This window comes from Gouania willdenowi, chromosome 6 (genome assembly GCF_900634775.1).
Source record: "Gouania willdenowi chromosome 6, fGouWil2.1, whole genome shotgun sequence".
NCBI classification, from domain to species: Eukaryota; Metazoa; Chordata; class Actinopteri; order Blenniiformes; family Gobiesocidae; genus Gouania; species Gouania willdenowi.
The window spans coordinates 1,629,786-1,643,721 of record NC_041049.1 but is presented as its reverse complement, the minus strand read 5'-3'; the positions used below and the strand labels follow the sequence as shown (position 1 = coordinate 1,643,721).

The 13,936-nt window shown below is 41.4% G+C and overlaps 1 protein-coding gene across 1 annotated transcript in view; it reads left to right on the top strand.

The window, feature by feature from the left end:
* The window catches only part of LOC114464737 (thyrotropin-releasing hormone-degrading ectoenzyme-like), a 111,656-nt gene that overhangs the window by 75,147 nt on the left and 22,573 nt on the right, over positions 1-13,936 (top strand). The window contains exons 7-11 of the mRNA XM_028449238.1: positions 1,769-1,906; positions 2,411-2,476; positions 3,931-3,996; positions 4,098-4,276; positions 6,708-6,796. Coding sequence (XP_028305039.1) covers positions 1,769-1,906; positions 2,411-2,476; positions 3,931-3,996; positions 4,098-4,276; positions 6,708-6,796 — 538 coding nt within the window. The remainder of the gene's footprint in view (positions 1-1,768; positions 1,907-2,410; positions 2,477-3,930; positions 3,997-4,097; positions 4,277-6,707; positions 6,797-13,936) is intronic.

The following is a 13,936-nucleotide window of genomic DNA, read 5'->3' as shown; positions in this document are numbered from 1 at the left end:
TTTGCAAACACTTTTTTCTGTAACTGAAGGGAAATGATTCTATTTTTTTAATTGGATTTTTTGAAAACTATCTCCACCTTTAAGGCCTTTTTTCTGAACGTTCTTTCCCACATTTCTCTCCTCTGCGGCTCCCTCGGCTCCGGTCGAGTATCCGGCGCTGAAGTGACAGGAATTTTAATGAAGGCTAATTAAATCTGTCAGTTTGGACTCTGTATCCGTGCAGTGGGATTCATTCCTGGATTTGTTTTAAATATCTGCTTCCCTCCTCCAAGGACACACACCTCAGTTTGGATTCCAAACACACACACACACATTGCATGGCTAGGGCTGCACAACTAATTACATCATTAGTTAATTAGTAAAAAGCTACATTTGGAGGGAAGGAAGTGAAAAGTGAAGCTGAGAGCGACGTCGGCTTTAATTAGTGGGGACAGTGAATCACCTGCAGAGTGGATGGAGCGCTCGTTAGTGAGCAGATGGAAACACATGTGGAGGCACACACACACACACACACGCACACACACGCGCTCACCGCTGCCTTCAGTAGCATCTGTTAACCTTTCACCAACTGTTTCACTTTCTGCCTCGTCACTCCTCTTCATCATCATCATCATCATCATCATCATCACAGATTGGTTTAAAGTCAGCGTGTGGAGCTGGTGTCAAATTACATCAGCATTGATGCTTTGATTTCATTTGATCTGATTTATTGTCTCAGTGTAACTATAAACTAACTAGTTAGCTTGTGTCAGTTAATTAGCATGATTATATAGAGCTAACGCATGCTGCTGGTGTCAAATTACAAAGCGTGACTTTGTTTTAGTTTATTTGTCTAAATTCGAGGCTAACGCGTTCACAGTAATGTATTATTAAAAAAAATTACACTGTTTGAGCTTAGCAACCAAAAAGCTACCCTTCATAAAAATGTTGTATATATTTTTTTTTCACGTGAGATCTTTTCAACAACTCCAGACCTAACCATAGATATAAAGATGTTATTATATTTCAGTATTTATTTTTTTTAATGCCCTTTTTGTCATAAAAACAAAAAAGTTCAATGACAAAAACACAAATTGTGTGTTTTTTGTTGTTTTTTTAAAAAATAAGGTGCAAAGTGGAACATTTGATATGAAGTTATTACAGCCAAAGAAACATTTTATTTTGAGGCATTATTACTTTTATAGCTATGAGCATTTATTAAAAAAAAACCTTACACTCTTTGAGCTTAGGTACCACAATGGTACCATTCATTAAAGTTCATAGTGTCATTTCTTAATATTTTTTCCTACTTTTTTCACATCAGGTCTTTTCAACAACCTCAGACCTAACCATAAATAATGTTTTCTTTATATTTCTGTATTTTTTTTAGATGTTATGCCCTTCATGTCCTAAAAACAATTTTTTTTTCAATGAAAAAAACACTTTATGCATTTTCTTCAATAATAAGCTGTGAGGTATGAGGTTACTACAGTCTCGAGTTGGCCAAAAATTGATAGGAACATTGATTTTGTCTGGATAAAAAAATATACAAAATATGTGGTTATAAGAGTCAGTTTCCTGTTCTATTCTATTCTATTCTATTCTATTATATTTTGCACAAAAAAAGTGATCATTTAATTATGAACATGACAATAAAAGGTCAAGATTCATACACTTAGTCTTTAAAGTGAATGAAATATTGAGAATTAAAAATACAGTGAATAAGCAGAAGGTACACACCAAACATTCTAATGATGCTGGTGTCAAATTACATCGTAACTGTTTCCAGGAGAAGCAGCGTTTCCTGACTGACGTCCTCCATGAGGTGATGCTATTGGATGGCCTTAGCTCCTCCCACCCCATCTCACAGGAAGTGGAGCAGGCGACGGACATCGATCGTGTCTTCGACTGGATCGCCTACAAAAAGGCACGAAACGGCCACAAAATAACACTTTGAATCAGTGTTTTTCAACCTTTGGGTCGCGACCCCTCGTGGAATTTAAATAGGTTTGCCTGCAATGTCTAGTAATTGATTTAAAAAAAATATTACTGAGCAGAAATACTTTTTTTTTTAATTATTGTTGTTTTTTAATTGTATCTTACACAACTGTATTCTATATTTTTAATTTGTCAAATATAAATTAATTTATGACTATTATTATTATTATTATTATTAATAATTATAATAATAATAATAATAAAATGCAGTAAAGAAAATATCTGAGCTGGCAAAGTGTATCACTAATCTTGGCTGATATGTCTTTATAATACAATATATTAAAAAATAATTCTAAAAAACGACTTTTTTTATATCAAAATGGGGTCACGATCCAAAAAAGGTTGGGAACCACTGCTTTGAATAATACAATGAATATCGTAAATATGAGTATTTATAGATAAATGAGTGTGTGGTTCTGTGTGGTCCCTGCAGGGGGCAGCACTGATCCGAATGTTGGCCAACGTGATGGGGAGGACGCTGTTCCAGAAAGGACTCAACGTAAGACACGTCACTACCTAATCCTTTCACGGACCAGATCCTTTCAACGCATGCGTGTAGACTGCATCACTTCCTGTGTGTAGACTACGTCACTTCCTGTGTGTAGACTACATCACTTCCTGTGTGTAGACTACGTCACTTCCTTCACTCACAATCCTCACAACAGAGCTAATGGGACGTGATAATTGAATGTAAACTGACCATACGAAGTTTGTTAAATGTTTTAATAGAACACATTTAAATATGGATAATTGGATAATGGATAATATAAATAAAGATAATTGTAGCAAAGTGTTTGTGTTCACCCTGCAGTAAGAAAGGAGCAAATCACCCTCTACCTAACGATTGATGGAATCAATGAATAAAACACTTTAGACATGTGTATGAAGCCCTAATAACACTTTATCATGTTTAAAGCACAGAATAGTTCATTTAGTGTAACATGGGCCCTTTGAATAGAACACAAACTGCCGTAAAATAGGCCGACGGGATGGAGACGCGTTTCATGCATCATGCGTTGAACGGATCTGAAAAGATTGGGTAGTGACAAGCACACTCTGACTAGTTAGCATTAGTTAGCATTAGCTGTCACACTTTGACACTCTGCGACTCCACCGGAGTTTTAAACTACATGGTAATCATGTTTGTTAGTGTTGGTCAGTCATTAGATAGACAGGACACCAGTTTGACCAAAACACCAGAGACGCTGTGACGTGTTGGTGTCACATTAGAAACTAGGTCTGCAGAGAAAGAACCTGATGCAAGACACACACACACACACACACACACACACACACACACACACACACACACACACACAAGAATCCTGTTATAACTGTGTTGCACTGACAGTTTCTAAAGCTAAATCGGGACAGGTTTACTGTGTGTGTGTGTGTGTGTGTGTGTGTGTGTGTGTGTGTGTGTGTGTGTGTGTGTGTGTGTGTGTGTGTGTGTGTGTGTGTGTGTGTGTGTGTGTGTGTGTGTGGTCCTGTCACTCCGTGTCTTTAACTCCCTTTGGTGTTACATCATGTGACATCATTTTTACAGATTGTCTGCATTCCTTGTGTTCTGCTTAAAATATGTTTCTGCCTTTAAACTTGTTTTAGTTTGAAGTCACACACACTCACCCACACACGCACACACACACACACACTCATAATACATGCGCATAATTAGACACGTGCACAAAAATTAGCACAAACTCATACAGAAATACACATATGAAAACACTGACAAGAAGACACACTCACACAAGACGCACACTCAGAAACAGACACACACACAGAAATACACTCAGAAATACACACTAACATGGACTATCACACACTTTAATAAAAACAGACTCGCACAAACATCAGATTTCTGACTAAGCTCAGAAATAGTGTGTGTGTGTGTGTGTGTGTGTGTGTGTGTGTGTGTGTGTGTGTGTGTGTGTGTGTGTGTGCATTATACAGGATTATCTGCTGAGTCACATGTACAGCAACGCAGCCAGAGACGACCTGTGGAACAAACTGACTCAGGTAAGCCATCACCATGGCAACATGGTGACGGGTCATTCCTGTCTGATTAGCTCCACCCCCTCGTTAGCATTATGTGTAACATGTTATTGTGTCGTTTCCAGGCCATGCGGTCGGAGGGGCGGGACATAGACATTGGGGAGATGATGGACAGGTGGACTCTACAGATGGGATACCCCGTCATCACCATCAGCAAGAACCAATCACAGCAGCTCCCCACGCATTACATCATCGTCACTCAGGAGCACTTCCTGTACGGACAGGAAGTCAAAAAAAACCTAAGGTAGCATACGTTCATCTATTAAGTCTGTCCATCCATCCATCCATCTGTGCATCTATCCATACAATCATCCATCCATACATCCATCCATCAGTTCATCCAATAATCTCTCCATCCAACCACCCTACCATCCGTACATCCATCCTTCCATCAGTTCATTGAATCATCCATCCAACCATCTATTACCATCTGTCCATCCATCCACCTGTACATCCATCCATCCATCCATACATACATACATACATCCATCCGTCCGTACAAACATCCAACTGCACATCCATCCAACCATCCATTTACCATCCATCCATCCATCCATCCAGATCTATGAATCCAGCCTCCCTCTGAGCAGAGTTTGCATGTTTTCTTTTCTTTGTCTTCCTAGACTTCGTCTTTTGTTCAAACTCTGTTTTCTGCTGAAAAGTTAGGGTTTTTTTCTGCTTTTGCTCCGCCCTCTTCACTTCCTCTGCATCATTTATGTTTCATTTATATTTCAATGACCTCATGTTTTATTCACCTCTGGAGTTTGTTCTCCATGCGTTTCCATCGGCCCACTTTAGGCCCCTGCCCACATGTTGTCCTCCGTGTGTCCTCTCTGAGGGCCGTGGACCAGAACTGGGTCCGTCTCAGCGGCTCCACCAACAATCAGATCGTTGAACTTCCATTAGAAACCATGAAACCTTGTCCTCAGACGTCCTTCCTGAGGCGTGTGAATCCTCATCAGATCAGTGGTTATTAATAAAGTCCTTAGTTTGATCACATTAATGATTTCTGAGCACTTCATCACTTCATTACTTCACCTCCTCTTACTTTTTAAATCAAGCGCTCCTCTTAAATCAAGCGCTCCTCTTTAAATCAAGCGCTCCTCTTGCCCTTCACTAACCACAGGCTGCAGAGCGAAGGCGTCTCATTGGTCCTCGCTCTCGCTCTTATCTTCATCTGTCAGCTCACTGCTTTAAGCACCGTCTGTTTGTTGTGGAGGAGACTAAACGTTTGTGTGTGTGCGCTGTGAGCGAGCAGAGCGTCTGTCACAGGTTCAACTGGAATAAACTGGAATAAACTGGAACGTTTAGACAACAAAGGAACACTGTTCATCTTCCTCAGATTCATCAAAGTTACTCACTTTAGTTTCTCCTTCTGTGTGTGTGTGTGTGTGTGTGTGCGTGTGTGTGCGTGTGTGCGTGCGTGTGAGAGAGCCTCACGTCTTCGAACTAGCAGGTTAAATGCTGAGCTATTGATCCAGCTGCTGCTGCAGCACTTAATGGGTTTTTCTCTGCTTGATTGTGTCTCACACACACATACACACACACACACACACACACACACACACACACACACACACAGAAAAACTGTTTTTGCAGATTGTTCTCCTCAGACTAACATTAAAACTCTAACTTACTTTAACTTTAAACTAATCAACATCTTATCTACCCTATCCATGAGTTCCACACATGCTTTGGTCGAGTGTGCGCTGCTGGGAACGTCAACTCTGTACGTAGCGCCATTTTCTGTCTCGTAAACGCCTTTCCTCCTCTCCCTCTGAGCTCTGCTGAGCATAGATGATCTCTCATCCAAAGGTGCGCTGCTACCTCCTACATGTCACCTATTATTTTGCTATCTGGCTCACAGGCTGGGGGTATTTTGTATTTTGTAGGAAAGTCAGTGTCCCATCAAGAGACACGCCCACTCATGAATATGCATAAGTAGGCCTCAAATCAGGCCGTTTGTGTTTTTGCTCAGAAAGTGACTTTTCAGAGGCTAAAACTCTGGAAAACCTCAAACAATGTTTTTGGAGTTTTTAGAACACATGGAGATGATGGTGAAAAATAGTGTGACATGGAACCGTTAACATATTTCCAGTTAAACCTGAACTTAATCTTAGCATTCTGGCTAAATCTGGTACATTTTCTGTATGGATATTAATGTACACTGTCCCTGTTAAATAAACCAATGAATAAAAATAATAAAATCTAAACGTACCTTGATCTTAACTTCTTCTACCTTATATGATCAACATGTCCGACTGTCCTGTGGGTATTAGGACACAGCCTTTGTTTCTGTTTCAGGTCTTATTTTGTGTCTCTGCTACATCTTTAGAACTTATTTGTTCATTCTGTGAAACAAAAATGTCAAACCAGTGTCAGAGTGTTAAAGTGTTAAAGTGTTAAAGTAGAACTGAGCAGGAGGAACAAACTGAGGGGGTGTGTAGACGGTATTTATATATAAACCCAAAAAATCTAATAAAAACAATATATACTGTATTATATCAGATTTTAGGACAATGTAATCCCATACTGTTTTTTTTCTTTCTCTTTAGGCTGATATCAGATATTAATGTTGGGTTGTTCTTGTGCTGAGTGAAATAAGAAATAAATGTTTGAAACATGTATACATGTCTCTCTCTCTCTCTCTCTCTCTCTCTCTCTCTCTCTCTCAGTCTACAGTGGCAGGTTCCTCTGACGGTGGCGTTGGGAAACTCCTCGTCTGTTTACTCTGAGCGCCTCCTGTGGATCAACAACAACACCGGTACACACACACACACACACACACACACAGGTAAACACCCAAGACCTGTACTACACAGCTGGATTTCCTCTTCTCTCGCTTTCTCTAACTTCCTGAATTTAATCAGTGTGTGCTGTACTATGACGCTGGCTAACTTCTTATAGGGCTAAATCACCATGGTGACTTAGGCTAAATCACCATGGTAACTGAGGTTAAATCACCATGGTAACTGAGTTTAAATCACCATAGTAACTTAAGCTAAATCATAATGGTAACTTAGGCTAAATCGTCATGGTAACTGAGGTTAAATCGTCATGGTAACTTAGGCTGAACACTTAACCTGGTTAGGCCCAGGTTATGAATTATTCTTCAATTGTGACGTAAGTTGCTCTCCACAATTTCTCCGTGATTGTGATTGGTCTGACGCTGTAAGCTCCGCCCCCTGTCACAGGAGCGCTCACGTAACCAGGCTGAAATCACATGAGTTAGTCAACGTGTTTGTATCCTGCTTCATAGTACAGATGTCCTGATCAGGTTTTTTTTTTTCTCAGAGTCCTTTGATTTTGAGAATTGGCCGATATTGATCCTGATCTGATACTTATAATAAATTAAAAGATAAAGAAAAGCAAAAATACACGATGTCCCTTATTTATTTTATTCACCTTATTTTAACATTCAACCCTAAACAGAACACTTCTGTGACGTAGCTTCAATCACACAATAAATTAAAAAGAAAATTCACTTCAGACTTTAGTGTAAGATTAAATAATATTAAATAAAAATGTCTAATATAAAATGAATAGTGCCTCATCTTAAAATACCCAACAGACATGTTAACAAATAAGAAAATAAAAGTACCACAGTGCTGTAAAGTAAGGCCAGTAATGAACTTTTAGGAACTCTTAATGTTTAATCTCCTCATTTAGTTTCACACATTAAAATGTATGTTTTTATGATGAAAAGTATGACAACTTCATGTTGGTATTGCAGGTTTAGATCATGTAAAGTATTATTAAATAAAGTGTGAGGTCTGCAGATAGAGGTTGATTTAGAACACACCTGCACGTCCTGCTGTAGACGCTGATTTAGAAAATACTGCAGTAGATTGACTTAAGATGGTCTATTCTCACACACACACGCAAATCACACAAACACTGGCGTGAGCGCGCACACACATACAAACACGCGCAAACAAACACTTATGTGGAGCACACAAACACGCCCTCAAACATCAGTGCGCACAAACACTAGCATCAGGCTAGTTAGCAGAGAGGCTAACGATACGTTTGAACTCCTTTATTCACAAACGTCTGAGAACTTGTGTCTAACTCTCCACCTCCGCTCTGCATCCAACTTGTTTTGCTGACCAAACAACAGACAGGCTCCTCCTCCTTTTGACACAACTTCTGCTGTGTCATCATGCTCTACTAGTTCTGCAGCTTCAGAGCTTTATTATCCATTTACACCGTAACCATGGTAACGAGAGCGCTACTGTTTACCTTCGCAGTGCAACATTAAAAAAGCTCTGGTCTGATGCGACGCAGCGTAGTAATCAATATACGGTACTGTGGTATATGAAACATTTATATCATAACGAAAATATATACCGGTATTTGGTATGAACCGGTATACCACCCACCCCTATAATGATAATAAATATACATATATATCAGAGTCCTGATCGGCAGATAACATCCGATTGAGTCTGAAACCACGTGATCAGGCCTGACATCCTTATATACTTCATAGTACAGATAATGTTTGGTTAGCTGAAGCTAACGCACAGATATCAGGATAAACTGATCCAGCCTCAGAGGACAGGCCCTTTAAGACAAAATCTTTGTTAGAGTGAAGCCCCGCCCCTCGCTCATCAGTTAACTTTATTTTGTCTCAGAGATCCACAGGTTGGGGAGGATGGATGACAACAGCTGGTTGCTAGGCAACATCAACCAACAGGATACTTCAGGGTCAACTACGACCTCCAGAACTGGAAACTGCTGATTCAGCAACTCCACACCAGACCACAGGTAATGGATTACAAGTACTCACATTACTGTAATTTGAGTTGCTTTTATGTGTACTTTTTATACTTGTTTAGATATATCAGTACTCTGTGTGTGGTTGTAGTGGATCTGATGGTATACATTTCTCTTCCAGGTCATCTCCGTGGGAAACAGGGCGGGGCTTATCGACGATGCCTTCAACCTGGCCAGGTGAGTTCATCCTGCACGGCTCGAGCTGATTGGTTGGTCACCGTGTGTGGGCGAGGCCATGTGGGAGGTCGTTTAAGGCCCAAGCAGACGGCCAATCAGGCTTCAGCTCTCAGGGCGAGAGGAAAAAACAAGTGGAAGCAGACGGAGACGCTCTGTGTGATGGATGAGGAAGAGGAGGATGAGGAAGAGGAGGAGGAGGAGCCTGCGGCGTTCTGAGCGTTCTAAACACAATCTCCCTCAGTGTTCTCCATCTGAGCATCTGTGGGCTGTCATGTTGAATGAGCAACAGCTCGAGACCACTCCATCAGTGTGTGTGTGTGTGTGTGTGCGTACGACTGCTCCTATCCAGTCTGACAGCAGCACAGCCTCTGCATCTGTTGCCATGGCAGCCCTAACATTGCAGCAGCCCTTCACAATAAGAGCATCTAATTATTGTGACACTTAAGGCTTTTAAAAGCACTGATCAGCCATAATATTATGACAGCAGGCCTGATGTTAACGTAGCCCAACATCTGAGTCAGTTTATCTGGTCCTTAACTTCACTCTGTCATAATGTAACACACAAAAACACTGGAAAATTACACAAAATAACTGAAAAAGACAAAAAAATTAGAACACAACACAACAACTGCAAAAACATACAAAACTGCAAGAAAGCGTCACAAAAAATCCCCAAATTGACAAAAACTATCCACAAAATTAGACTAAAATACAAAATGCAACACAAAACAAACCAAAAAAGACACTTTTTTAGGCCAAAAGATGCTAAGTAATCACAAAAACACACAAAACCACATGGAAAATAGACAAAATAAACCTAAAAGACGCAACACAATTTAAAAAATAATGCCGAAATATAAACAACAACCACAAAAAGACATAAAACTGAACAAAAGCAGACTAAAAGCTACAAAAACACACAAAAGACATAAAATTACATTAAAACCATGAAAAGACAATCCCAAAAAAACAAACTAGAGGAGATAGAACGATAGAACAGCGTGTGTGTGTGTGTGTGTGTGTGTGTGTGTGTGTGTGTGTGTGTGTGTGTGTGTGTGTGTGTGTGTGTGTGTGTGTGTGTGTGTGTGTGTGTGTGTGTGTGTGTGTGTGTGTGTGTGTGTGTGCAGCATTCCCCACATTAGCTCCCCACTGATCCGTGCTAATTGCTAAAGGACAAACATTAAGTGTCCCTTAATGAAGCTGCTAACGATGCTAACAAGCTGTCGTCCAATCAGACAGAGGATCAAGAACAATGAGCACAGCTGATGTCTCCATGAGAACCAGGCTCAGGGAAACACCTCCTACTTGAAAAAGTGACATTGAACGCTACCTGAAGTCGGAGCTCCTGGAACTAATCCCTACATACTAAGCTAAACACAAACACACTGGGACTGGAGGCTACATGCTAAGCTAACCCAAACATGTGGGACCGGAGGCTACATGCTAAGCTAACCCAAACATGTGGGAGTGGTTGCTACGTGCTAAGACTAAACAAACATGTAGGCGACGGGAGGTACATGCTAAGTTAAACCCAAACATGTTGGGACTGGTCGCTAAGTGCTAAGCTAACCAAACATGTGGAACTGGTCGTTAAGTGCTAAGCTAACCAAACATGTGGGACTGGTCGCTAAGTGCTAAGCTAACCAAGCATGTGGTACTAGTGGCTACATGTTAAGCTAACCAAACATGTGGAACTGGTCGCTACGTGCTAAGCTAACCAAAAATGATTGAGCACAGTATATGATTCTCTCTCTCACTTTCCTTAGGGCTGGGTACCTCCCACAGGGCGTTCCCCTGCAGCTGATTGGTTACCTTCCAGAGGAGACGTCCTTCCTGCCCTGGCACGCTGCCAGTCGAGCACTTTATCAACTGGACAAACTGTTGGACCGAACTGACGAATACTACTGTTCAGCGTGAGCATCAAAATCCGAGAAAGAATACTGTCAGAGAGATAAAAACTGATAAATGTGTGTGTGGTGTGTAAGTGAGTAAGTGAGTGGTGTAAGTGAGGTGTGTGTGTGTGTGTGTGTGAGAGTGTGTGTGTGGTGTGAGTGTGTGTGGGGTGTAACGTGAGTGTGTGTAAGTGAGTGTGAGTGTGTGTGTGTGTGTGTGGGTGTGTAGTGGGTGTGTGTGTGTGTGTGGTGTGTGTGTGTGTGTGTGTGTGTGTGTGTGTGTGGAGTGTGTGTGTGTGGTGAGTGAGGGTGTGTGGGTGTAAGTGAGTGTGTGGGTGTGTAAGTGGTGTGTTGTTTGTATGTGTGAGCGTGTGAGTGTGTGTGTGTGTGTGTGTGAGTGCGTAAGTGGCGTGTGTGTGAGTGGTGTGTGTGTGTGAGAGTGTGTGTGTGTGTGTGTGGTGTGTGTGGGTGTGTGTGGTGTTGTGTGCGTGTGGTGGTGTGTGTGTGGGGTGTGGGTGTGTGTGTGTGTGTGTGTGTGTGGTGTTGTGGTGTGTGTGGTGTTGTGTGTGTGTGTGTGTGTGTGTGTGTGTGTGTGGGTGTGTGTGTGTGTGTGTGCGTGTGTGTGCGTGTGCGTGTGTGTGTGTGTGTGTGTGTTTGCGCGGTGTCCGTGCGTGTGTGTGGGTGTGTCCGTGTGTGTGTTGTTAACAGGACTACGTTCTGAAACAAGTGGCGTCTCGCTACCATCAGCTGGGTTGGCCAAACTACGGTCCGGGGACTGAGGCCAGCGTCCTGCAGGCGTCTACCAGACTGAGTACAAACAACACAACACCTGAAACCAGCCCTAGGCTAATGCTATGATAATGCTAACAAAAACAAATGCTGAGATTTTGTGACAATAACAAAGAACGATGAACGCGAAACAACATAATTTACTCCAAAACGAAAGAAAAAAAGATAAAAATTATTTTTATTTCCTCCGTAAACACTGTTTTGGTGCATTGCATTGTGGGATGTGGAGTCCAGTAGCTGGATACATGTGTTGTTTTTAATTTATTCTTTCTGTGATTTCTTGTGTTACTTCTCCAGATGAGGAGGACCCTGATTGGTTGACTAAATTTTTTATGTAATGTCAGAATTAAGAAAACATGTTGTCTCTATATCCCAGAATGCAATGCATGAAAATGTCAAACTGAGTGTTCATGGTGGAGATGAGAGCAAACGGTCTTTGATTTATTGATGAATGAGGCCTAACTATGGATTTATCTGATAAAAAAAATATGTCCTGCAGCTTTAAAATGATTCACAATGAAATCATTTCAATAAGCTCCACACTGTTTTTATTTCAATTTAATTCTGATTTCATTTTCATTGATTTGTGACATTTTATGTACATTTTCATTTCAATTTTTTTTTTTAACTCTTTTTCTTTTTTTATTTTAAATGTTCCAATTTTTATTTTTTTATTAATTTTTTTTATTTAAATTGAAAGCATATTTTTTATACTTTATTATAATATTGTAAATTATTCCATTTCATTTGATACATGTTGTCACTCACAAAGTGAGAAAAATGTGAAATGAATGAAAATCTAGAATGCAAATATTATGTTGGGCTAATGCTAAGTGCTAGCCTGTGCTAAGTGCTAGCCTGTGCTAAGTGGTAGCTTGTGCTAAGTGTTAGCTTTTGCTAAGTGGTAGTTTGTGCTCAGTGCTAACCTGTGCTAAGTGTTAGCCTGTGTTAACAGTTAGCATATGTGTGTCCTCAGGGAGCTGCAGAGAGAACTCATCATGCTAGCCTGCAGCTTTGGAAACAAACAGTGTCACAGACAGGCTGTGGCCTTCATCTCCGACTGGATCTCTAGCAACAAGAACAGGTGTGGTGTGTGTGGTGTGTGTGTGTGTGTGTGTGTGTGTGGTGTGTGGCGTGTGTGTGTGTGTACTCAAACGCGTACCCTGCACCTGCAAAGACGTCTGTGATCCAACCAACATCTGACTCTATATTTACATTACACTTAGAATGGGGACACTGGCACAATACACAAGTCATGTCTGCATGTGTGTTTGATGTGCCTTAACACGTTAACAGACGCCACACTTTAAAGTGTATATGCACACATACGCCACACCTGGATGACACTAACTAACATAAATATATTAGTCACACGTAGAAGCTTCGCTCTGTAGCACCGTCTGCGTGACGTGTTAAATTTACGATCCACCCCCCACACTCACACAAGCTTATGCCTAAGCGCCCAGAAATGTTTTCTAAGTGTTCACATGTCACGCAGACGGTTCTCGATAGTGAAGCGTTCCTGACCGCTCTAGCTTCACTCACACCACACCTAACTACTTTAAGTAGGTAAGTTTAGTGCAGGTTAGGCAGGTACACATGCGATGGACTGGTGGCATGAATTTAGAATGGATCCACGCATCATATGTGCGTGCGTGTGTGTGCAGCTCAGGCTTCAACTTGACCTCAAACTACAAACTGAAATGTGATCAATGTGATCCTATGTTTCCATGGTTACAATGCAGGATCCCCCCCAACATAAGGGACGTGGTACTGCACGGGCGTCAGCCTGATGGACGAGGACGTGTGGGAGTTCATCTGGATGAAGTTTCACTCAACCAGCGTCGTCTCAGAGAAGAAGATCTGTTGGAGGGCTGACGTGCTCTGACAACACCTTCCTGCTCAACAGGTGTGTGTGTGTGTGTGCGCGTGCGTGTGTGCGTGTGTTGTGTGTGTGTGCGTGTGTGTGTGTGTGTGTGTGTAAGAAAAAATTGGCTGAAATTGTTCAAAAAATATTCTTAGTTTCTTCAATGCATCTGGTGACCCCCTCCAGTGCCTCAGGACCCAAGGTTGAGAACCCCTGCTCTAAGTGACTCCCTCTAATTCCCGTGTGAGTCTCAGTAATGTGGTCTTCTCCTCAGGCTGCTGAACCTCTCGTTGACCTCTGACCTCGTCCCAGAACAGGATGTGATCGATCATCATCCACGTGGGCAGAAACCCTCAGGGTCGGAACCTGGCCTGGAAATACTTCAGGAAAAGTGGGACGT